The sequence below is a fragment of the Labrus mixtus genome, chromosome 3, assembly GCF_963584025.1.
Source record: "Labrus mixtus chromosome 3, fLabMix1.1, whole genome shotgun sequence".
NCBI lineage: Eukaryota > Metazoa > Chordata > Actinopteri > Labriformes > Labridae > Labrus > Labrus mixtus.
This window is the reverse complement of record NC_083614.1, coordinates 18,241,858-18,267,987: the sequence shown is the minus strand read 5'-3', so window position 1 is coordinate 18,267,987 and position 26,130 is coordinate 18,241,858. Positions and strand designations below refer to the sequence as shown.

The window sequence follows — 26,130 nt, the reverse complement described above, 5'->3', positions numbered from 1 at the left end:
ACATACTTCATATTCTTTCTTTTCTTGGTGTACACTTTTTGCATTGATACTTTTTAAAATAATTTTTAGTTAATTCTTCTGGAATTTATTTCAGTTCACACATACGTGCGCACACACACACACACACACACACACACACACACACACACACACATGCATGCGCATTTGTGTATGAACACTTTATGAACACAGCTTGAATTACGGTAAAAACTATTGACGATTGCTTTTATTGCATATTGAACTCTACATTTAATGATTAATCCATAAATGATTGACTCGCTATATGATGTAATAAAATTATTACACTATTAGGAGAACAATATTTTGCCTGCCCCATAATGTAATAACTGACCCAAAAAGTTATTACGTTTTGGGCTCAACATCTTGTTACATTATCGACCAGTTATTACATTTTGGGTTTTATCACATTTTTTTATTACATTTCGGGCTCAGCACTTTTGTTACATTATTGACCAGTTATTACATTTCGGGTAGTTGTTACATTTTGGGCTCTAACAAGGCACTTTGCAGAGTCTGTTCAGTCTGAGAACTGAGATGTAGTTTTTCTTAGATATTTAGTTATTATATACAATTAAGTTCTGTAATTCATTTAAACAAGAGCAAACAGCATTATCAGAGGTCCTTCCTCTACTATAGGTACAAAGAAAACCGCAGCCCGTCAAAAATCATGTCAACAAGGGGCCAACACAACAACAAAATACACTCAATAATATTTAAATCAATCGGCTGTTCCTTTAAAGCAGCACACTCACAGAGTGACTTACACAATTTGATTGAAGGTGAGTTTTTTTTTTTAAGTGGAGTTGTATGAGGTTCCTCATCAATAGTCATTGTTAGCTACAGCAGAGGGCAGTAAGCACAGTGGCTGTTTAGAAAAGCTGGCCTGAGTACCCAGATGGAAGCTATAGGGAATGTATTACTGTGCCGGCAGCAAAATGCATTACGCCCACTCAAAAGGCCTCCAAAATTAGATCTATTTAAATGTATGCTATCTTCTTCATTTTTTAACTAGTGCACTTCACTGTCAGATGACCATTCCTTTGGCACTACATTTTCCAAGCAATTTTCAATGGTTTAAGGAAGACACAACAAACACTTTTGTTAACCATATAAATACATTCAGTGCATTTAGTCACAACTGTTAGATCAATACCACTCAAAGTAACATGATGCAATCTTAAAGGTGACCATCAGAAATGTTTTAATAACCTCCAAATCATAATTCATAATTCACCTCTTGTTAAATCTTTAGAACTTCCTGAGTTAAATAGCCGACTGTGAGCAGCATGCATAGGAATACAGACGTTGTGCAGTTGATACAAAATAGTGCAGAATAAAAAGGACGTCTAATAAAGCCATGAAAATATTTAGAAGCGCGTACACCTTTCTACTATTGCAGACCACTTGCTAAATGTCTCTGGTGGTAGGCTGCTTTGGCTAGCTTTATTCAAACAGGGTCCCAATTCATCTAGAATAAAGCTGTACGATTACCACACCACAAATTAAATACAAATATTTAAAATAGTTAACAACCTAAACAGGCTTTTAGGGCCTATATTGAGGATTTATACACATTTTAACCACTCTGCTTCTAAGATGTCACAGTGTTAAGACAATGACAACAAAATATGAAAACACACCTAACAGTTCTAAAATTTTTCCAGCCTTCCTTTTTGCGATTCTGTAACTAAATCATGTTTGACTGCACACAGTTTTTTATATTTCGTAATTATCCCCATTTGCTACAGGTTTGACTTCATGTGTGTGTACGTGCATTCTCCACTGTCCATACATAAATGTAGGAAGGAAAATATAAATCCTTGCCACCCCCTCCTCACTAACGGTCTAGTATCAAACATCACTCCTTAACCAGCTCATTGACCCCTCAGAGCTCTGCTGAGCTGTTCAGCACTAAGATCCCTCAGTCTCCCTCCGGGCATGTTGGCCCGATGCAACACTAATGAGAAGAATTCACTCATTTGGCTCGGGATCTTCACGGGTGAAGGACAGAGGAGCCAGGTTGAAAATAAGAAAGAGATGTAATGAAGAGAGAAATAATAAAAACATGTAAACGTAAGAAAGAAATGGAGGCAGGATAAGGGAGGAATGTTTGTTTGGAAACAAAGTATGAGAGGCAGGGAGAAGAGGGGAGAGGGGGAGGAGTGGGAGAGGAGCAGCGAGCTGGGTGAGGCGCTGAGCAGTGGTTGAATTAAGGAGGTGATTATAGCACTAATTACAGGCTGAGCTGCTTCATTGATAAGGTCCCAGCCTACACCTGACAACGCTTAGAGCCCTATTTGGAAATACTCAACTGCACAAACACACATAAATAATGTTGGATTTGGGAATGAGGAGAATATATTGTGACATCCATAAAAGTTACATGGTTCTACACCCCCTTCTTGTTCTTATTTAATCAACACACAACCCCGGATACGATCTGTGAATACAGTCACATATTTCACACAAGAAACAGGCAAAAAGAAATGAAATAACATCCCTAGTGTCTCTTATTTCCTGCTTTAGTCATGAATGGTGAGTAAATTCTTATTACACTTACTGTTGGATTAACACAAGACAGTGTTTTTATTTGCAAGAGGGATGTATTTGCATCCTGATTATGAGGTGTTAATGAAATCTGGAGATAATCTATACAGGAGATGCAAGCCAAAGTTTTTTTCACATCTTGCATCATGTAAAACGGAACGATTCTCTGCAAAGAAATGTTCCACTGCCCATCATGATCAAGTATTTTGATTATTTTAGTGATGTCAATTTTTTTGATTTGTAATTTCACTAACCAGAGCACAGCCTTTTAATGAGCTTCGACTCCTGTCCCTATGACAAATGAATACAATAACTGTACAGCATCTTTTCAAGCTCTCTATTTTTATCAATTCTATCTCGCAACACCCCGATTCCAGAGGGTGATTTTCAGTTGTATTCATGGTACCTATTACCAAATCTCCACATCCAAGAGTGCGCACTCAGGAACAGGAATCAACCTGAAAGGGATTGAATTGCTGGGTACCACTGTATTTTATGCCGCCAGTAAATATATCTATCTTGTTCATAACAATTTGCAGCTCTGTGTTTTGTAATCATAAAAAAGGATAGGTTTGGGGGGAGATATGAGAGCTGTTCTTTTGAGAGTGCTGATTACAGCAGGCACCATCTGCGTGAAGCACACAGCTGCCTGCCTCATCAGAATGCCTAATATTCCAATGGAGGGGCTCTAAGTACCTGGCAAACCCAAATAGATAGATAACAAAGAGCCTATTAAATAACGGACAAAGTGGCCTGTGAAGGTAGGGGAGGGGGAAGTGGGACTATGTGGTTGGAATTAGTCTTTTAGCTTCACACACACTCTGAGATGAGATAGCCGCAAGTTCTAATTAAATTTCTCATTCCAATCTAAGGTGGTAATTTTGATCTGAGGAAAAAGTGGAAAGTTTGATGTCTCGCAGACAGCTTGCTCCTGTTTCTCTCGCCCTCTCTCTCTCTCTCTCAGCATTTCTCTTTCCTCAGTCTTGATCAAAATCAATGTTATCTGCCCAACCTGGTAACTATTCCTTGCCCTTACACCCTCAAAGTCATATTGGAGCTAATTTACAGAAGAACCCTCTGGAACAGAGTGATATAGATTTAAAACAGTTTAGTGTGAAAGAATGCTGTAAACTGACACATGCATGTGCACACATATTGATATATAGTCCCTTTAATGTTGTGTGCCTTCCAAGGCAGATAAGGATGTTCCTCCAAGGGCCTGTCCTTTTCTCCTCTGGCTATCTAAGAGAGATTATGACTGCAGACCTACTGGTGTTCAAAGCAAGCATGGTCTGATACATAGTAAGCTGGAAATGTGACAAAATCCTGTGCTAAAGAACATGCAGTATACTTATTCTCAGGCAGCATAAATCAAAGGTCTGCAGCACAATTACAAAATGTGAACGTATCTTATTATCATTGTTTCAGTCACTGTTTTTTGTTTTTACAGTTTTTAAAGCTCTAACAACTTTCAAATTTAAAGACAATCGATGGAAACTACATTCATACTCACATACACATACTCAGCAAAAACAAAGAAGCCTCATTAGCGTATCAGTTTTTCTCATTTCCAATGAGTATTTAGTTTTTCAAATCATGATAAATTAAACATCTATGGGATTTGGACCATTGCTTGGACAAAGCTTTACATTTGAAGATGTTGCCTTGAACTTAAAGGAAGAAAGTTGTTCTATTAAAGCAAGCTTAACCTGACCACGCCTAGCCCATACATTTTTCAGTCCATAGAGGTCAGTGCAGCAATGACTTATATAAGATTTAGTGTAAACTCTCTAATGCTGTTTTCATAGCACATCAATATTACAAGAAAGCAGGGACACCTGAACTCTCAGAGTTTACACTTGAAAACTTCCTTTTTGTGCCCTATAGGTTTTTAATTTGATACCATGTGCACAGTGAATCAGTGATTTGATACAAAACTGATATGAGATGTGTTATAATTGCAAATTTAAAGACGGTCGTCGCTGACAGTCGCACCAAGGGACAGACAGAGGAACAGGAAGGACATAAATAAATGCAGCTTCCAAATTGCCGCTTGCTTTGTCAGTCATGTTTACTGTAGTCGGTTCAATTTTTCTTCCCATATAATAGTCACTCAGCTAGCTCTCTCTCTCTCTCACTCCTCTCCCTCTCTCTCTCTTGATTTTCCCCTTTACTCTGTCCTTTTTTCCAGCTCATTACTCCTCAACAATTATATTCTGGTGGAAAGCCTCTCACTCACAGCCTGCTGCTGGCTGAAATGAAAACAGTCAGTGTGGAGGCAAGACGATAGATCACAGTGTCAACGCCAAAGTTATCATCACCTTGCTAGATTTATACTTCTTGTGCACTTCTCAAACACACATCTACCCAGAGACAGACACACACACACACACACACACACACACACACACACACACACACACACACACACACACACACACACACACACACACACACACACACACACACACACAGAGAAGACTTACAGAAAGTTTTCTCAGATGAGCAGGCAGCCTGTGGTGGTGTTAGGGGGCTCACAGAATGGCCATCATCCTGATAGTGCTCCTTCACTGAGGCTGTAAAATTAAACAGCCAATTTCACCTGGTAATTGGATAGTGAAATATTCTTGGTCAAACTCCCTGTTGTGAGACAGTGGCATAATGCAGTGAACAGAGTGAATACACAGGGCAGATCATCACATCTAACTGTCACAATGGTGTGAAACTGCCAACATTCGTTTACACCATTTTAAGTGTGATTCCACTTGTAGATTGACATTCAAACTACACTCTTCTCTACGCTTTTAAGACTGAAAACAGTAGGGCAGTACGTCAGCTAAAACACTTATATAGTATGTGGTTTGGACTGGGGAAAGTGTTGGTATTCACAGTAGCATGTGTTAAGTGATACATGTCTCAGGGTTAGACATTAAGAATTCTTTCAGTTAGTGTCTCCTGAGCTGCAAAAGCAGGAGCTTTAATTGCCATAAATATGCTCTAATTAACAGGCTGGAGTTTGTGTGATGTTTCCCACCCTGCCATTAGTGCAAAAATAGCATTTACAGTACGCAGTAGTATTTGTTAATTACAAGCGTTGGAGAGAAGGAATACAGGGCCTATAGACCAGCAGATGGTTATAAACCTCAGGGGTTAGGCTTCCCCTTTCTCACCATAATGTGTTTGCAAAATAACCTACAGAGACATCACCCTTGTGTGGCGTGAACTCTGAAGAATCAAACACTTAAATGAGCTGTTATGATGAGCCTGGTGATACTTGCTGCTGGCTGTGAGCTGCAGCCATGAAGGGCTTCCAGCATCCACCTCTTCCTCTCTCTCTTATTGTCTCATCCATAACCACATGTTCTACTTTTTGTTCTTTGCATCAGCTGAACTATATGTGGAAGAATATTAACTGGAAGTTATGGTCCAGACTCTCCTTCCATGAAACATTGCAACTTTTTGTTGAAATGCCTAAAATGTTTGTGCTTACAAGTATTAAGGTCCTCCTTCTTGTGGCTATGTGAAGTTTTAAAGGTAGGACCACTATCTTTACAAACAGGGATGTAGTGTTACTAGTGCTGCAAATTCCAAGAAGACTTTGGTTTGTTGGATCAAGAAAGTGTTTGATGTTTGTTTGCAAGTCATTCCAAATTCTACCACAGACTGCAGACAACATGGACAACGTGGTAGCTCCGTTTGATGCTTTTTTGAAAATTGCCAAGAAACAGAAAATCCTTGTTGCTCTCATATACATTTTTCAATCTTCTTAATTCACACTAGTCTCGGCCTTAACACATTCCTAATTGTTCCGGGAGAGGAGGAAGTGCAACTTACTCAAAGTCAACCCCCAACCTTCAGTTTGAGAGACGACCAACTCTACCACACACACTCTCTATTCATTTTGACAACAGAAATTTAGTTGTTTAAAGAACCGTTCCTTAAAATTATTAGGTTGTCTTTATCGACACACACTGTTTTTTCTCTTACGTTTTGATATACAAGGATAAAAGTTATTCATAATAAGGGCCATGGCCAATCTGACTGACGGGCGGGCTAATTGTAGCTGTTTGTCAAGAAGCATCTTGTGACCCCTCTCTGGGTGTCTCACGATCTACCGGGGGGCCTGACCTTCTGTTCAGGAATCACTGTACTAGAGTATTAAGTTATATAATGCTACCATGAAGGTTGTCTTCATTCCCAATGTTAACCCAAATATGTGACTTAATGTTTAAGAAGAAAATTCAGTATTTCAGTATTTCAGAGCTTGTTTGGCACATTCTAACATACACACAGTACATTTTAAGCACAGAAAATACATCAGCCAATAACATTTCAGGCTGTTTAACTTGTGCATCAACAGTCTAGTCAGACAGCCAGCCGAGCAGCCAGTGTCAGAGATGAGACAAGGCCATAATCCAATTCTGGTTTTTACACGGCGTCATGCCTTTTCCTTTGACAGTGTGATTGATGTGTATGTAAATGTGTTGTGAGGAGGGCTGTGAGCAGCTAGTTAAAGCAGACATTTAGGGCTTCCCTGTCAAAGATGAATGGAGGGAGGGAGAGAGAAAAAAAGAAAAAGGAAGGAAGAGGAAGGAATCTAAAGTAAAGACAACTATTGATCCGTGAATGAAAATGGACAGTGGAGGCTTTATGTACCTTCTGAGCGTCACTCTGAATTCATAGGGAGCTGGCTTGACAGCTCCACAATATACTATGCAAAGACTCTGTTGGACACACACCAAGCAGGAATAGGTCACTTCCTCTTTGAAGAGCCCTCTCTATTGTCCAAACCTCCCTGGTTGTTTTTTTCCCCTTTTGCAATTCCTTAACTCAAAAGAGTAAAGGTCTAAACATGGAGGTCAGGACACTTAAAAGATGGGAAGTTTTCTTTATCATATCTTTGTCTTGATGAATGTATGTGTGTTACTTTAAGCATGGGAGTACTTACAGTACATACATGCTTTCTCACTCCATTCTTTCACACATCTTTGTGCGACAGTCATGAGGATGCTTTCATTCAACAGGGATCTCAAATGTTCCCGCCCGTTTCCACAGCAACAGAGGAAGGTGGAGGAAGAAAGAGGAAGTCTTGTTACCATCACTCTTGCACATATCCACTGCCGTGAGCCATCAGTCACTAGAGTCAAGTCTCTCCCTTTGGAACTTAACATGCAGGGACAAGCCTGTGTAACTTGTGCCAGTCATCCGTCTGATTATTGTCGAGCCATTAACCTAGCAGTGGGGTGAATTCATTCATTTTATATCTTTCATGACCGACAATTGGGCTGAAGTAAACTTTAAATGATCAGACAGAAATACTAGATTATCTTGAGTATGTCTGACAAAAGCGTGATTCCTGCCACTGCTAACTTTTGAAGCGGAAAAAAGATGTGGAGGAACTTAGACACTGAATTAATTAGATCATATTGCACAAGACTAATTTGACTAAATTAAATTGAAATTGGGCCACAACAGCAGCGGGCTGTAACATGATGCAGACACAGAAGAACAGGATAAAGTAACCAAAAAGAAGAAGTTAAAAACTAAAACTGACTAACAACACATGAACATGAACAGTAAATAATGACTGAATATGCTCAGCTACAGATAGTAACTTCAGTTTAAAGTGATGGATATTTCTGGCCTGTAACAATGCCTTAGGGGTGTAACTGGGATTTATCAAATTCCATTTAATGTGATTAGGCTGTCAGATATAAGAATATTATTTATATCAGATTATATGTATTGTGTAGTGCTTCAGTTTCTAAGGGATTCCTTCATTAGCATGGTCGCATAGTTTTTGCCTCCCAATCCAACAAACAAAAAGTTTATGTAAGTGCTGCCAACTCATTAAAGCACACACCTAACTTTTTTTCATTTGAGAGATGGGTCCTTTCAAATTCTGCCGTCTATAAAAGAATTACAGAGTAAAACTTTGAAGCGAAAGCACACGTACATGACATGTCTCAAAAGTAGGAGGCAAACAAATTAACAAGACTTTTTCTTTCATTTCAGACTGCTGTTTATTTTCTTTCTCTTTCACTATCAATAAGAACTCCTGCATGGGAATGGAAAAATGGATTGACGGGAAACACAATACTCATTTCCTGCAAAATGTTTCCATTGCCATCAGATGGCATCAAACAATGACACACAAAAAAGGGGAGAAAAAAAGAAGGAGAGTACCACAGGGAGAAATTGTGGGAGCAAAAGTGCAACAGAAAAAAGGCCACATATACCTCCTGAATGCCCCGTTGTGCCCTGTGGACCCTGCGCCCTGCTCTGCTGTGACTCTGATGAAAAGCAGGCCGCAATCCCTTTCAATTTGGCCAGTGTGCCCCAGTCCTGTTAAAGGCAATCGACTGGCTGAACAGGGGCACTATATCACAATATGCAGGTGCAGACGAGCCTGGCTGAGGAGAGAGGAGAGACATGCCGCCTTAAGAGAGAGAAAGAGACTCTGGCATCCATCTCTCTCACACTTAGGCTGACGCTCAACCAGTGGGGCTAACACACAATCACAGACACACAGTCATACACACACACACAGGCTTGGGCTGGGCGGCTGTGGGAGAGCAAGAAAACGAGAAGAGAGATAGAATAGAAATTTTGAGGAAAAATGGGCCCCGTCACTTTCTTAATTTTTTCCTTTTCTCACTTCAAGTATAAAAAAAGGATGGAATAACGGAAAAAAAAGGTTTTGTATTTTGTGCTACAGGAGAATGGGGGCAATGAAGGAAAAGAACTGTCTTGAATGAGAGTTAGGTGTTTGTTTGTGGTGGGAAAATGCCTGTGTGGGCGACGGGAGGCCAGAGGCTTGGCTAGAGCAGTTTGTTATCAGGGGTGTCCAGACCCCCCAGGCGTGCCGAGCTGCTGGCCCGAGTCAGAGGGGCTGAGCATGGGGAAGGTGACAGTGTCATAGCCCTGGCACGAGGAAAAGTATGAGGCCAACAGACTGGCAGCATTGGCTTTAAGAGGCTTGGAAAAACATCATAAAAGGTCTGATTCATCCTGTAAATATTCAGTTCATTGACACTCACTGCCATGTCATACAGGATATGATACTAAATGACAGGATACAATACTACACCATGATGAAAAGGCCAGGAATATGGAGATAGAATTGTCTCAAAAAGATTTATACATATCGAAATGATATGTATAAATATGCATACATTCATAAACATACAAATGCAAATATACAAATATAAAAACGTGACATACAAATAAATAAACTAATTTGTATAAATAAATTTATATTTATAAATATATTTTTCGAGATTTGAAAATAAATATGCTTGACTTTGTGTGTGGAGTCTGCATTTGTGGATCGCTTTTGGGCTTTTCTCTCGATGACGTAATTTTGAGACATTCTTACCGCACACTACCATCCACAAATAAATACCCCCGCATTCGAATGCGAACACACCCTCCCCTGAACAACCAGTAGTTGGCAGTGTTGTACTGCCACCGCTGGTTATGGTTATGGTTAGGTATTTGGCAGACGCTTTTATCCAAATTTACCATCTACGACTGCTGCAGGATCAACAACATGGAAGCGAACAGTGGACTAACTGGATGGGTAAGTAATAACTAGTGATAACTGTTTCTTGTGGGTTGTAGTGCCATTTTTTTTAATCTACTAGACAGTATACATGAGTCCACTTAGTCTGTGTACAGACACATGTCACTGTCAGATGTTACCCATGTTGACATGACGTCTGCGAACGTTAGCCAGCTAGCAGCTAGTTCTAAGTCTACTGTCCCTAGCAAACAAAACAGATCAAGCCATCTAGCAGCTATAGTGTGTCAAAAAATGGCACGTGGAGAGGAGAGGAGAGGAGAGGAGAGGCGGTGGAGGTAATGATACAATAAGATACAACAATAACGGTAAGTTACGATACACTTCATTTCGATACAATGTATTACAAAACATTAGGATACAATAGTGAACACTTCATTGTACCCTTCCAGAAACTTGTCTTGATAATGAATGCTGCACCACATTTAGCTGTCTTGACAGAAGTAGTAAAAATTTAATTATCTCGTGCCAAAGTGTTCCATACAAGCAATTTAGCCAATATAGTGTATTACGCCATGTTTAATCTTGACTCGTACATAGAGGACATCAATGAGTGCTGTACACTGACATTGAGGGCTTCTCATACACACTTGGCATATAAGAGCAAAAATCATTCATACTCTCTTAACACTGGAAATAAAATGAAAGCTGAGAGCTCACAGTGACGGCACAGGTCAAGGACTTGAAGCCATGCAAAGTCTGATCAGCTGCATTGAGACTTCTTATCACACACAATTGAGTAGTAAGGTCTATAACTGTCTGCAAGGATAAAACTCTGGTAAGTCTGCAATCATATCACTTAACCATGACCTGTCAGCAGAGGCGCTGCTTGACAACAGGCAAGGCAGGCAACTGCTTTGGGCCCCAGACCAGTAGGGGGCCCCTGACAAACGTTAAACCACAGCAGTGGCCCAAAATGAGCAAATTTTGCAATGATAGTAGAAAACCTACTGAAGGGGTCCCCATCTGACAGCACTCACTGCCGTTGCCCTGCTAAGCAACGCATGCATTAATGCTGGGAAAACCAAAGTTTGTAAATGGAAGTCGACAGAGCAAAATGAAGAGGAATTATCTGCCTATACAGGAAAGAAAAGAGGAAGAGGAGTATGCGTCGGGACACTGGCAGACATGATGGTTTGAGGGCCCCTCAATTGATTTTTTTTGCCCCAACACACTCTAGTAACCCCACTACCTTTCAGTCATCCTTGGTTTTGAGCTCAAGCTCATCACTACAAATATTGGGTCAGCTCAACCCTCTGTATTTAGCATTCAGAAGTAATCTAACCCTGCAGAATTACCAACCTTTATACATGCATCTTACAAATGCGCTAACAGTAAGACATTGTTGCAGGCACAGACTGTGTGGCATGCCACAGCACAAATGTAGGACCTTTAACAGCACAGTGAAAACATTTACTGAAGGTTAACGTATTTACTGAAATCCATTTATTCAGTTAAATTATCTCTCCTCCTCCTCCCTTGCAGCTGACGCAAATAATATAAAGATGGAGAAGTTGGAAAAACAAGACACATCTTAGCTCCTTTTATATTTTATTGCTTTTCTTTTGTTACTGACAGCACTGGCTCAATGCATTTTTATACAAAAAGCCCCCCCCCCTCCCCCACATCACTTACATTGGCATCACTTTAGGAACCAATCCTTTCATGACAAGCATGGACAATAAGAACTGCTCAAGCACCACCAAACTCTGAAACAACAATCCCTAAAATGACAATCCCTTAGTGCTTGCTGAGGGACAAACCACACGCACAAAGTTATGCACACACCTGAATTGAACAGGGCAAACTTTACTCCTTACTAACTTTTGACAAGTTCGTCTCCACATCCTGGAGTTGTATTCAGACGTGCTGGAAGGAGTGCTGGAGAGCAGTCATGTAGAAAGAGAATGCTGTTACTGGAGTTATTAACAGGCTCCTGTGTTTCCCTCCTCTCAGCTGAGCTATTCAGAGCATGGCGTCCTCATCTGCCACAAACACATGCCGACAGACAGACGCAGCAGACGGACACACTGTGCAGCCCCTATACGCGCCGTGCAGTAATATGTTTTTTGCCCATTTACAACAAATTAAGTTTCCCTCAAAGTGAATTTCAAGCTTCACTGCCTTTGGAGGGCGAGCAACTCTCTTTTCATTAATTTTCATTCTTTTCCTCGAAAACAAATGATCTACTGTACAGCCCGCTCTGCATTACTCTCCTCTCCCGTTCTTCTTTCTCTTGTTTTCTTGTCTCTCTGCCTTCTTTCTCCTGCTTGCTGGTAAATTTGGGTCAGGCAATGGAAAGCAATTACACTGTCAGAAAGGTGTATTCTGATATATTAAAAGCCTTGAATGCTATCTGTTTTGTTCCCTCTTTGTGTCCCCTTGGGGAACTGAATCCTGACACCCAAATGAGATGGATTGAGTGCCCCCTACTCAGTGCTCCATTCAGAGCGTCATCTTGGAAGGCTGTAGAGTAAATATCCATTGGCAGAAAAGGGCAAAAAGATGGCTGTCACACAGACGAAAGAATGGGAATAGATTTACTACTGAAATCCAAGTTAGGAGACACAAAGAGACAAAAAGGCACATAAAGAGAGATGAGTCTGCTGACTGCTGCACTTAGACAAGTGTTTAAAATCACATTTTCTTCCTCTTAATTAAAAAAAACCCAGTCCTCAACTATACATCATCCAAAGAACTCAGGTTCACAGAAAAGTAGGCCCACAGTCATCAGCCATTTCAGAGACCCATTTATTAGCTTCATTCCTATTCATAGAGAGAAAGAAGGGATGGGAGAAGGGGGAGAGAAATAAGAGAGAGCACTTAGCCATGAAGGTGTGAATAAGTTCCAATTTCCAAAATAAATATTATCTCTGTCTGAGTAACCCAGAATATGTGTGCTTTTGTGCCAATATTATAATAAGGATCAACAAGGGGTCAGCGCTGTGTGAACATCACACCATCGAAATCAGAAAGCTTCACCTGTGATACTTTAATCTATTTATCTCCCATATTTTGTCCACACACTATCTCTCTCTGCATACAACTGTTAATTCAAACACATCTGCACAGATATCCAACCCTCACACCTTCCTTTTTCCACAGTGGGCTATAACAACATGCACTCCCTACCACCTCCCAATCCTCAACACCTCTTCCTCATTACCACTTCCTTGATTGCCAGAGAGATGGGAGTGGTGCAAGAGTGTGGATGCATTATAAAGCACCCAGAAATCCTCCGGGAACCACGGGTTGGAGATTAACGGCCATTCAGCAAAATAATGTAAGGACATAGATCATAAAGCCGCTTATCCTCTGCTCCCTCTGGACCTGACTTCTCTGCAACTGTCTGGGGGCCAAAGGATAGTCATGGCTCAGCCTTTTCCTCAGATTCATGTGCTAGACAACAGATATAACAGAAATATCTGATGGGATAAGGGTCACTCACTAATGAAGAGAAACACACAGCAGCATAAAAACAGAAAGTGTTGCCAAGAAACTCGCCATAATACAATGATGACCTTTCCGCTTTTGAGGAATTTCCTCAGAGCTCTAATGCTGAGCTGCTGCAGGCACTGATTAACATATTATTAGATGATAAAGAGTCCAGCTCTTTCATCTAGATACCTGTTAGCTGCTGCCAAGGAAGAAGCAACATTTCCTGAGGCCAACAAAGAATTTATGACAAATGCAAAAAAAAAAAAACAGGAAAACAAAATGGCAAAGAGGTTATGCGAGGACTCTTAAGTTAACAACAAGCTGAGAGAAACACAAAGAAAAACTTCATCAGAACTGAGTTGATGGAGTTAAAAAACATAGGGAGTGAAAATTAAATTTCCACCCGCTGATATAGCTGTTTTCCCGGAGTTGCTCAGTCATTTTCTTTTGCATTTTACTTTTTAGAATACAATTTTTTTTGTTTGATGTTTCGGCCACAGCTAATGTATTCATGAAAAGTCTGCCAATAAAGGAAAAAAAAGTGTTATCTCAAGCTTTTTACCTCTCAGCTTGGGGAAAAGGAGTTTACTTACTTGAGTGGTTCCATCTTGTTTTACTTGTGAGATGGTTTGTGAATGTTTTGACTATATGTCAACAAAGCTAACTATTCAGTATGTGCTATTAGGAATAAATATATCTTACATTTATAATCATCTGTTGCCCCATCTGTCTCATTTGTATATAGTTCTGAAAGACACAAATATTGACACTGTAGAGAAAATGCTATTTTTACTGCATTACTTAAACATGTTGTGTCCTTCCATAAACAACAGTCTGCCCTTTCCTCTCCCCCCCCAAATTGGATAATCATAACTCATGCGGTACACTTTGCAGTGTCACCTCATCCATATAAAGTGCTGATTGGCTATTCTGGTATTGGCCTATGAATGAGGAAGTCAGTAGTTTGAGAGCTCTCTTCATTACAGACCAATCACAGTCAATCACAGAATTGTCTCAGTGTCAAGAACACAGCTCTCATAGTCCTCTTACACAATTCAAGTTGGCATTAATTAGTTACTCAAATTAAAACTGGCACTTTGTCACACTGGATGCTGTTACATTACTTGATGAAAATGTATGATGTGAAAACTCATGCTGATACAGTTTGAATGGTGTCAATCACTCAATTCTAAATGAAATTTGGAGTTCACAGAATTGGACTGTTTAGAACAGAAAAACACCATAATATGTTTTCATTTGTTTAGAAAAGATTCTGAGTTCTATTAGGTGACAGGAACAGTATGATCCAGATTGATAAAAGAAGTAAAAACCGATGACATGACATTCCGATACCACTCATTTACTGTCTATAGTAAAAGCTCATTCTTATGTTTATTCGCTCAGTCCTAAACTAATTATTAATAAAACTATCACTCTGTTCCATTCTCCGTCAGTCTCTCCCTCACTGAACTTGCATATCAATGGGGAAATTCTGCCGTCTGTTGTTCTGTCCTAACTACCAGATGATGATGTATGCCGAGTTGTCTTGTGTGTGCGGGACTGAGTGTCTGCGATGAGTTTTATTTAATCGTCTCACCTCGTTGAGCAAATAAGATAGCTGGCTAGCTAATTAGCTGATTTAATGAAATGAACATTCAGTTGTTCAATTGAAGACCTCAAAACATTATCTGTCATCCACAGAGAGTGAATCAACAGCATCGTCAGCCAGTAAAAAAAGGTCAGTTGTTTCAGAAAAGTGAATATGCTTGTAGCAGAGAGTTGGAGAGGGGACCTTGCATTAATGTAAGTTCACTGACGTTAGACACGTTTTCCTCGCATGCTAGGTAAGTCCATTAAGCTTTTTGCAGAGCTGTTCCCAACGTGAGAGTGCAGTTAGCAGTATTTGGGTACCTCGAGAGGAACCGCTGCACCCACTGTTTTTCAGAGAGGGCCAGCTCTAGACATGGCGATATAGGTAGTCAATGAGGGCACCAAACTCTGAAGGGCACTGTCCCAACACTCATGTTTGAATGTAGCATTTGCAGATTTGCTTTGTAAATTGTAAATAAGGTGCCAATAGGGTGCATAAAATATCATCAGTATTGAGCTTTTTAACCAAACATCTTGGGGGAGAATCCCACACAACCCCCTTCTGTGGTCTGGGCAATGTCCCCCAAAAAACACCATGATGGGATGCTGGTCTAGCTCAGATAGTAGAGAAGTCATACCAGTAGCAGATTTGACTCCCAGTCTTGACGTCATTTTGTGCATCTCTTCCCCCAATCTCTATCCCCACACTTTTTATTTAACTTCAGCTGCCCAATCAAAATAGAAGCACAAAGCTCCAAGACAATTACAAAAACCCCATGATGTTTAATATCTCAGCACATTAAAGTAAACTAGATCTATAGTAAAGCAACAATATCTGACTTTTACATCTTAAAATTGTAATTTCAAAGGTCAATTTACTAGCACGATAACTTTGTGCAAACAACCTCGCTCCTATTCCCACAGCATGGCCCGATCCCTCATTTACCGCAGTATGTAACTTTGGCAGCGGGTAGAGGTCTGGTTAAGGCACTAGTTCACACATTAGCCTTCAGTTATATAAACAAGCTAGTTAGCCTTATCTGTGAGGTGTGTTACAATGGCTGATGCTAAGAGGCTAAGAGGACTGTGACGAACGAAGCTAAGAAGAGAAAAAGAGAAAGTGACAGAGCAGTGTAAAGTTTCAGAATGATGTAGACAGTTTGACAGCGGTTGGAAATGAACAATGATGTTTGTTAACTTAATGATGTTTTTTTTCTTTGTGCCACTGTCATTTTTTTTTGACATATGTAAATGTTTTTGCATTTAAATGTATATTTGTTTTTAAAATGGCTTGACAATAGGGCATATTACTGCCTTATAGGATCAATTCAGGAGAGTATCAGAATCAGACATATATATATGCTTTATTAATCCCAGGGGAAAATTCAGTCAGACAGTTTCTCTTAGTATCGCCCAGATTCTCCTAAATTTGGTCTAAGCTCTGCATATATACCACTTCTTGCTCCACCCCTAACAGACAATGAGTTTTAATGGAAGGTATATCTGATGAATTTGCTCCTGATAAAAGTATTGTGAAAGATGAACACTGAATTGTTGATTTTAGGCTCATTTGTACAGTTTAAGACTGCCATGCTGTTGCTTGTTGAATTGCTTTGTTTACAATTGCGTAGCTGTCTATCTGTCTACTCACCTGATAACTATAATCATAAACGTTAGTGTGCAGCCCAATATATTAAACTAGAAAATTACAAGTTTAAAGCACAAATTGACTCCTCCTCATTTACACAGGTATCATAATATCAGAATTTTTTTGTTTTTGCAAGTGTGTGTTGCAAGTTATTAGAATGCAGGAATCACAATATCCCTTCATTAACAAAGGAGAAGAACTGTGCCTGAGTGTGTTTCCTGTGTTGTCTGTGACTCCATCAGTTTCCCGGGCCCAGCTCCTCCAGTGTGGCTGCTGACCTTCTCCTCTCTCCACGGCTGGAGTGGCTATTGATTGGATCTTGGCACACAGTGTACAAACACAGAGATAAGGAGAGAGGGAGAGGCATCCAGGCAGATATAGCTGCAGTGCCCACTCCACTCCCCTTCCTTTGCTCGAGACATGAACAAAAAAAAAAAAAACTTGTTCTCTGAGACTTCACTCCCACCCAGACATGGTACCTGAACACTGATAGCAGACAGGATTAGGTCTAAAATTCAATCACAACAGCCTAAGTAATGTTAAGTCACTGCAGCTGACAGCGACTACTGCCTCCCTTCAACACAGTGCAAGTGATCAATCATAATCTGGCTTTTATTTGTGAGATTTTAAAAGGAAAAAAAAAATACCTGAATTGCGTGGATGTGACATCTCAGCACTGTGATTCCTAGATCAATAGTTTTACTTTATGTGTGTATGTGAACAGAATAACAGAGAGAACAAATTCACGGCCCTGAAGTTAAAAGCAGGGGAGGCTTTCAGACAACCTTACGGCTGGTCGGTGGCCTGTCCACCCTGGCACCCTGAGGTTTCTCATTTACACTTTCTTTCCATCTGGTCTACAGGCAGTGGCTGTGCTGTGTCAGAGGTGACTAATAGTGTCACAGCCCCACACTCCCAGTGGGGCCAGCAGAAGGAAAACTCAAAATGCTGCCTCAGCAACCCGGGGGCAGACACTGCTTACTGGTGACATGGGAGAAAAAACTTTGCCAACAGGCAAGGTGGGCAAATAGGGCGCTTTCAATTCCAGATGGCTAGGGGACACTCAACCACACAGAAATGAGGAAAAAGGAAAGGAGCAGTAGGCATCTTTTCAAAAACAATTGTTAGCATTGTAGCAGGTCAAACAAGTGTTGTCTCTTTCTCTCTGTCTCTGATGACAAGGATGCCTCAGGGGGAGAGAGAGAGAGAGAGAGGTTTGCTGGGATACTGTCAGGATGGTCTACAAAGGAAATGTTCAGACAGAAAGGGACCAGAGGAACAGACACAGGGCCACGGAACCAGCAGAGCAGGGACAGGAAGAATTTAAAACCCCCGTCCTCTTGGGAAGAAGAAAAATACTTCTTATGTTTTGTCTTTGTGTGTGTGTGTGTGTGTGTGTGTGTGTGTGTGTGTGTGTGTGTGTGTGTGCCTCAAGGGCACTTGTGTTTACATAATTGTCACATACTTTAATTTACCAAACTACATACACACTTAGTACATAACCACATAATGATAACAAAATACCCAAATTAAAGAATGTTACAAACTACTTTTTGACAATAACATGAATTAAAGCAATCAGTGAGTTCAAAAAATCTAGTAAATAGGTTTATTCTCTTGCAGAGAAATAATTTAGAGCATAAATAAATAGACATAAATGAGAAGATCTGTATCACTCTGTTATACGTCTGTAAAATAAAAGGTTACAGCCAGCAACTCTTTTTGATGGGAGCAAAGAAGAAAGTCAATTTAAGTATTTCAAAGAACAAGAAAGTCTGCTTGTGGTTGAGGTTTGGGTGAATGGATGGGTCCAATGAATGCCAAAGTTGTCCGTGTTTAGCTAATCCACAAGTCAAACCAGAGCAACTTATTGCACGGAAGACAAGTAGTTAGCATAACATGTATAATATAAAGTTAACACAACCACTCTCTCTGTCCCTGATTTCAGATCTGCTGTCCTATTTCTACAACTAGCAAGGTTTATAGGAGGAAGGGATAGAAGTATGTAATCTTCCAACTCTCCACTAGAAAGCATATATGCGGGTGAATATCCCAAACTGTCAAACTTATTCTTTGAGGAGTGATTAAAAAGAGGATACTAGCTTAGCAAATCTAAGTTTTGTTTTGCCCAGGAGGCTGTTTCAGAGTTGAAATGCCCTAAAAGAAAACAACTGTGTCCCCTTTAGTCCTTTTCCTTGACATGGGAACACGCCAACAGGTTTTGCCTGAGGACTTCACACTGTGTGCAGGATAATAATGGCAAAGTTTGGCTCCAGGCTATTATGTGTTTTAAGGCAATGAGTAATATCTAAGCTGGCTTTCTTCAAAATCAACCATGAGCAAATCTGAAAAGTCATTCAGTTTGTTTTTTTACTGCTGCATGTGATCTTCTGCATTATATAAAGTTAAAACCATGTGAATTGTATTGTTTTTGTATCAGTGAGAAAACCATTATTTTCATCTAAATGTTTGTATCTCAGATTGTTTGACACAATTCCTTAGGTGATAAACCAAGATTAGAAAAATCTGTCTTAAAATACACTTCCAAACTATGAGACCCAAATTTCTGACAGAAAGCTAAGCATTTCTGGAGTGTGGCATTGTGGCAGATCTTCAGCACCAAATGGTTAGAATTACAATATTGTCCGAATTCAGAACTTCTGTAGTAAATGCCTTTTAGTCATACTTTTCTTGTTGACAAACTAATGGGAGTGTATCCTTACAGTATCAGAGTACTCAACCTCGTCTACATGTTACAAATATCATTCTTGTTTCTCTCTCTTATTGTTGGCTATGCTAGATGCCATCAAGTAAGATGATCAGAAGAGAAAAAACAAGTTTGGAAACTTGCAAGTTTAATTCAGTTTAATTCAAATGTTATCGTGAAGTCTCTATTGGTAGGAGGAAAATGAGAGAAAGTAAAAAAATTGAGAGGCTGATGTGAAAATTTTATTCAGATCCTCCAGGTTTGCCCTTTTCATTCATCCCAGAAATGCTACGTCTCTTTCCATTGTCTGTCCTTCTATCTCAATTAAGCTGACTTCTTACAATGTAATCGGGTTCAGCGTAACATAAACATGAAATTCATTACACTGCTTAGGTTGAAGATTGATAAAAAAAAAAAAAAATACCTGCCTTATAATTCAGTAAACATTACCTCAATTAAAATGATAAAGAGAGCTGTAGGGAAAAAAATAAAGAAGGCAGACCTTTTTACAGTATCTGAGTCTACCAGTGCAGGCTGGATGGCAGTGATTTTGTTCACAGGAATACATTTCGGAAAACAAATTAGTCAGCAAGATAGAAGAATGCCAGAGCAAATAGCCCTGTCTCGTATTTCCATCCTCATGAGATAACTGTACCCATTAGAAGGTTAAAGCTATTGTGGTGTCCCCGCAAAGACTCTGCCATGGAAACGGCAGCAATCCGTCTTTAAACTTTGATACAGCTAGAAAGCTCTCCCCTTCTCATCCCTCGCTCTCTGACCTGTGTGTGTGTGTGTGTGTGTGTGTGTGTGTATGTGTGGATGTAGTTGCATATGTGCCTGAGATAGAGACAGGAAAGAGGGAAACAGCCAGAGAGAGAGAGAGCAGACAGAGAAAGAGAGATATGAGTGGGTGGGGCTGGGCTGTCTGCCACCCAGGCCCAGAGAACATAAAGAGAAAAATACGGCCATAAAACCTCTCTATGACTATGAATACTAATACTGACTCTTTGAGCCAAACCAAGCGGCTCTGTCCTCCCTCTGCTCCCCTCTCTTTCACTCAGACAAATGATGTGGCTTAAAATAAAGCAGGAATTGTGTGCTGCACAGGCAGAATTGTAAAGCTTAGTATTTACACTATGTTCTACACAACACAGACACACTAGCTCTTAACATCTTAACTTCAAACCCTGAGCACATTTTATAGTGGAATTTCAATCTAGCTTTATATGATTGGGACTACGCAATGCAAAATAGTTCCAATACAGAGCTTGAAACTGATGTGTTGCAATGAAGTTCACAGCTATGGCACATTTTCATCTCTAGGCATGGGCCTGTAGAGCGTTATTAAAAAAACAGCATTCAGAAACATTCAACCACATTAAGGTGCAAATGTTAAGATACAATAAAATAATTGTATCATGCAATAAAATGCACATACCATAATATACCATAACATACATTATATACACCACTTAATTTTTTTTTGTAACACAAATATTTTTTTTGTCTACTGGCAGCAGATTTCAAAGTACTAACAAAGTAAAAAGAGGCTGCTATTTTATAAGAAAGGATATTTTTTGTTCACAAGATGGATATTACAACATACTTGACAAGGAGCATAACTAATAAAAAGGGACTATAAAACACTGTCTGTTGAATAATGCACATGGTTAGTTTAAGTCTAGCACATACTCTGTATTATCATGTATTATTTAGGTAAAATGCATTAATGCATGGGGGGGTTTCAGAAAAAGTCAAATATACCTCGGTTACGTATGTAGAGGTCTGCGAAACATAAATAAATAAATGTACTGGATTGGACTTTATGGAGTGAAATATGGGACTATAGTATCACAAATCAAGACTAATTTACCACCATTATCGCTGAATCACGTTTCTCTACTCATTATTATTATCATCATTGGATTTGCTTCCATGCTGTTTCAAAATAAGACCACAGTAAGATCCTGAAATACTGTATGCCATGTGTTATTATAACTGTATGTAAATGATCTCTTTTTAAAGAAGTTTTTCTGTATTCGTTTCAGTGGTTTCATGCCACAGTGTTTAAATTTTGGTTAGGTGCTTCCTTCAGATACCTGTGCTTGCATGGTGTCTCCCTCGCAGCAAGCTTTTCTCTGACAAATGTTGGACGACAGAAGAAAAAGTCGTAATCTCTCAAGCATTTCTAATGAGTTTTTCTCCTACAATTATTTGATAAGAGCAGACAAGACTGGAGGCAGCATGTATGATACACTAGCTCCTACTGCCGAGGTGAGAGCTCTACTGATTACACACAGAGCCTTACACACAGAGCCATTTAAACACAAACATGCACACACACACACACACACACACACACACACACACACACACACACACACACAAACACACACACACAGGAACTCACATGCAGCCAGCGGCTTACAGTCCGTCATCTCGGAGTGCAACAATCCTAATAATAACATGAGAGGCTGAAGTTATGACCGGCAGGCACACGTAAGTGTGCTGGGTCTCTCCCTATTCCGGACACACACAGACACACAAACACACACTCAACCTACAACCCTCTCTGCTCCAGCCATAAGCACTTACATCTCACACACACACACTTTCTTCTGCACTCTGTGTCTCAATACTCACTACGCTTAGGCCCAGCTGCTCCCTCTGTAGGTAGGGCAGGTTCCTGCGCTCCAGGCTTGACAGGTAGTGCTGCAGTCTGGAGTAGGTGTACGGGTAGCAGTAGGCAAACTGGTAGACGTCGTCCTCCCGGTCAAAACAGAAGGCGAAGGACATGACATAGTTGCGGCGGTGGTCAGGGCAACGGTAGTAGTACACATTTTTGGCTGGAAGCCTCTGCCTGCAACGACAAACATCAGAGAGAAATGGGAGAGGCAATTTAATGGACAGGTTTGTTCAATCTAAGGTCTCAGGGTCAAAGGACTCAAAGACCTGTAATCGTATCAGGTGGAGAAACAAGGACCATAAGAGCTAATCTATTTTGTAAGAGAAGGTAGAAAGCGCAAAAGTACAAAGAAACAGACTCCTAAGTTAAACACTGGACACATTGTGATGCAGTAGTAGCGTAAACAGAGAGAAATACTCTGGCAAAGGAGAACAAGGACTCCTGGAAATATCAGCTGGTAATCAAACCACTCCTGAAATCGGATTAATCTTTCATAGTTTATACAAAACAATCTAAATGGAGAGCTAATTTAATTAGAGTGCAGAAGATTGAAAACAAACAACGTTTCATCTGTCATATAAACAAAATTGTAATTTGTCATTAGTGGCAAATCTAGGAAGCAGTGACACCAAAATGTAAGTGACAGATTAAGATGAAAATGAATGTGAAGAACAAAACAATGAAATTAGAAGGAAAATGATGGATCATTAGTAAACAAAGTTAATACAACCAAAAACAAACTGACTTTATGTTTTGCTATTTCGGATCAGATTTCCCAGAAAACTGAAATCATTAAACAATGTCAACAAAATTACAAGCTATTCAAAATGACAAACAGCAGATTCCCTCAAAGTCCTCAAAGATCACTCATATCAGACACTTATCAACTCTTATATCCATTTTGTAATATGAGCAGAGAGTAGAAGGGTTTGCATGCCTGTCATTTGCTCTCCATGCTTTTCTCTTTACAGGATTAAACCACATTCATCTCCAAAAGAACAAGTGAGCTGACCTTTTGGCTTCTGCTAACCATTTATCGTGCAACTGGACGATCTGTGAGAATAAACAGTGGCTGCCTGGTGTTTTAGGGCGTGCTTTGGAAAAAGAAGCAATTTCCAATTCAACACTATAGACTCTAATTGTGACAACTTTGTCACTATTGCACTGTGTCTGGCGATTTCTAAGATTTGAAAAGCAGAAAATATGTTCGCCCAATGTGAACTCTATGTATGTTAGCAATTAAGCAGAATTAGAGTGAGGAACAGATATTAGTATTTTATGTTTATCTGTATGTTTTATTTATTTCTTGTTGTACTGAGTGTTGCACAGTGTTGTGTATGTGTAGTGACATATGTTTGTACTTTGATGAATGCATGTTGTATGTTGCATGTAGGGCCCAGGGTGAAATGGACAAATCCATGCACCTCATGGACAATCAACAGGCTGTGGGACTGTACTGCTGCAGTCTACTTCTGTGCTTCCTCAACAGGTTATTTCACGCTCTTTAGTCATCTATGTCTGTCTCTCCTTCTCTCGTTAAGCTCTGGCTCCTGAGACATTGTCTGAAGAATTTTGGTTGCATGAAAGAGACTATATTTGCCTCCTCGTTCTCCTCTTTACCATTTCTCTGATCTCTCTCGTCTTGTCCTAGCAATAACTGCCTCCACCTTGTCAGTTTAGACACCACCACCAACACCACCATATGAGCTCTGGCAGAAGCTCTGAAAGGAGAGGATAATAGAATGAGAAAGATGAGGACGATGAGTGACGAGTTTTGGGAGGAAGGTGGAATAAGGAGATAAGGAGAAGATGAGAGAGCAGGGCGATGGCAGATCTGGGCCTGATACCGAGGTATTCGGCAAGCGGCGGCGGGTAGCAGCGTAGCGTTAGTGTGATGGTGGGGGCTGTCTTCTGAGCTATGGCAACAGATCAGATGAAGATGCTATCGGGGCTGTGATAGGAACAGGGACCTGGTAATCAACAAACAGGACATACTGCTCTGTGCTAACTCTGTCGCAGTGAACTTCTCTCCCTGAGTCACCTCTGAACGGGAAAGGACAGGAGGGAGACACATGAGAATTTGGTGTTTGCTCAGACACCTTAAACATCAGTTTTGGCCGACAGACTTGCATAGAAATGCATAGTGGACACACACACATGCATTTTGAAACACTTTAGGATGTCCCTACAGGGACCTAGTAAAACAAAAAGTTAAATCACTCGGCCTCGCTCAGACAGAGGATGAGTATGGAGAAAAGGCAGGGCTGATAATTCCTTCAGAGGAGGAGAAAGGGGAATGTATCTGCATGTCTCAGCAGAATACTAATGCAGCCAGTGGCTCGCTTTGCCACACCCAGCCTCCCCTCCAGAGCCAGCTTAGCAGCCTTGTCTTACAGGCTGTAAAGCTGGGTGAAGAAGATGAAGACAAAAAAAAAACTGTATAAGTATCTATATATTAATATAAATAATATTCCTATAATTGCATGGGTTTGAAGTACAGCACACTGCGAGTGAAAATGACCAGCAAGGACAAAATAAAACCTCCACATGGCACACTCATACTCACATGTACACACAATCACACCCACACACACATTCCCACTGTTGCATTACTGTGGTGCCACCCCTCCAAGGTGCAGGTTAATTAAAATAAGATGACACCTCACCTCTTTACATATTTCCCTGTTTGGCTCTGCCCATCCATGCTTTCCCACTTCTCTCTTTTTCTACTCCTCTTTCTCTCTACTGGGCAGCGGGTGACCTTGCCGGGGACTGGAAAAGTCCTGGCTATTGATTTTAATTACTGCTGCTTGTCCCATCACAGCATTATAGTTATAGGTAGGAGCACATAGCGCTGAGCCTGCCTGGAAGGCCTGAACAACAGGTTAAGATAAAGACTGCACTTGCTTTAGGTACCTCAGACATTCTTGCATATTATAAAATGCACAAAATCCCCAGTCCATGCACACGTCTACACACAGACCCTTGTTTCTTTTTCTTCTTCCAAGCCATGGCTGCTCCTGCTATGCAGCTGGCAATTTGTCTTATCTAAATGGTGCCTCTCTGTGCCTCTCCCCCTGCCCATCTCTTGACGTGGTACAGTGCCATCGCTCCCAAACAGAATTATCACTGCATGGGATAAGGGGGTGGGGGGGGGGCTTCCTCTCAAATGATAAGGCGCTCACACATGGTTTCACAATTCAGTGATTGCCAAGACAAACAGACACACAAACAGGAATATGCAAAGAGTTACACACCGAAGGAAAGAAGCAAACTCACAACCATATGTGAACCACATCAAGGTCATTCCTTTGACAGCGAGCTCTGGGACAAGTTAACTGCCAGAGTGTCTCAGAGCGGCCGCACGGAATACACAAAAAGTGACAAATAGAGATAGAAGTGAGTAAAGGCACAAAGTGAGATTCAAAATGGACACAAATAAACAGAAAACAGCAGAATGAAAAAGGGAGAGGGTTTCATAGAGCTAGCATGCCGCCTTTAGTGAGGTGTCACTTTGCCTGCCAAGGCTTTTTCTCTCAACGAATGTTAGCTTCAAACTCACACTCTGATTTTGATGGCACCAGTGCCCTATCTGAAGTTTTGAGATGAAGGCTTTTAAATTGGTAGCTTTCATACGGGCGACATCTTGTCTATATTCTCAAATCAATCAAGCGTAGAGGACACGCCAATCACTGCTGCTCTGAGCACTTTCACAGACAAAGGAGAAAACATACAGGACAAAACTCACGAGGATCGGACACACACACACACACACACACACACACTACGTCTACTCCCTTTTTTCTTTTTCTATCTAACTGTTGTCTCTTCTAGCTTGTCAAACGTTCCTCCTGTCAACTGTTACAAAGGTTAAATGTCTTCCAATATGCCCATACAGCTGTCAGGCTCCA

At 40.5% G+C, this 26,130-nt stretch overlaps 1 protein-coding gene across 1 annotated transcript in view; it reads right to left on the bottom strand.

Moving 5' to 3' along the window:
* Window positions 1–26,130, bottom strand: part of agbl4 (AGBL carboxypeptidase 4) — a 259,679-nt gene that overhangs the window by 95,503 nt on the left and 138,046 nt on the right. Inside the window, exon 5 of the mRNA XM_061033500.1 lies at window positions 22,177–22,393. Within this exon, the coding sequence (XP_060889483.1) occupies window positions 22,177–22,393 (217 nt within the window). The remainder of the gene's footprint in view (window positions 1–22,176; window positions 22,394–26,130) is intronic.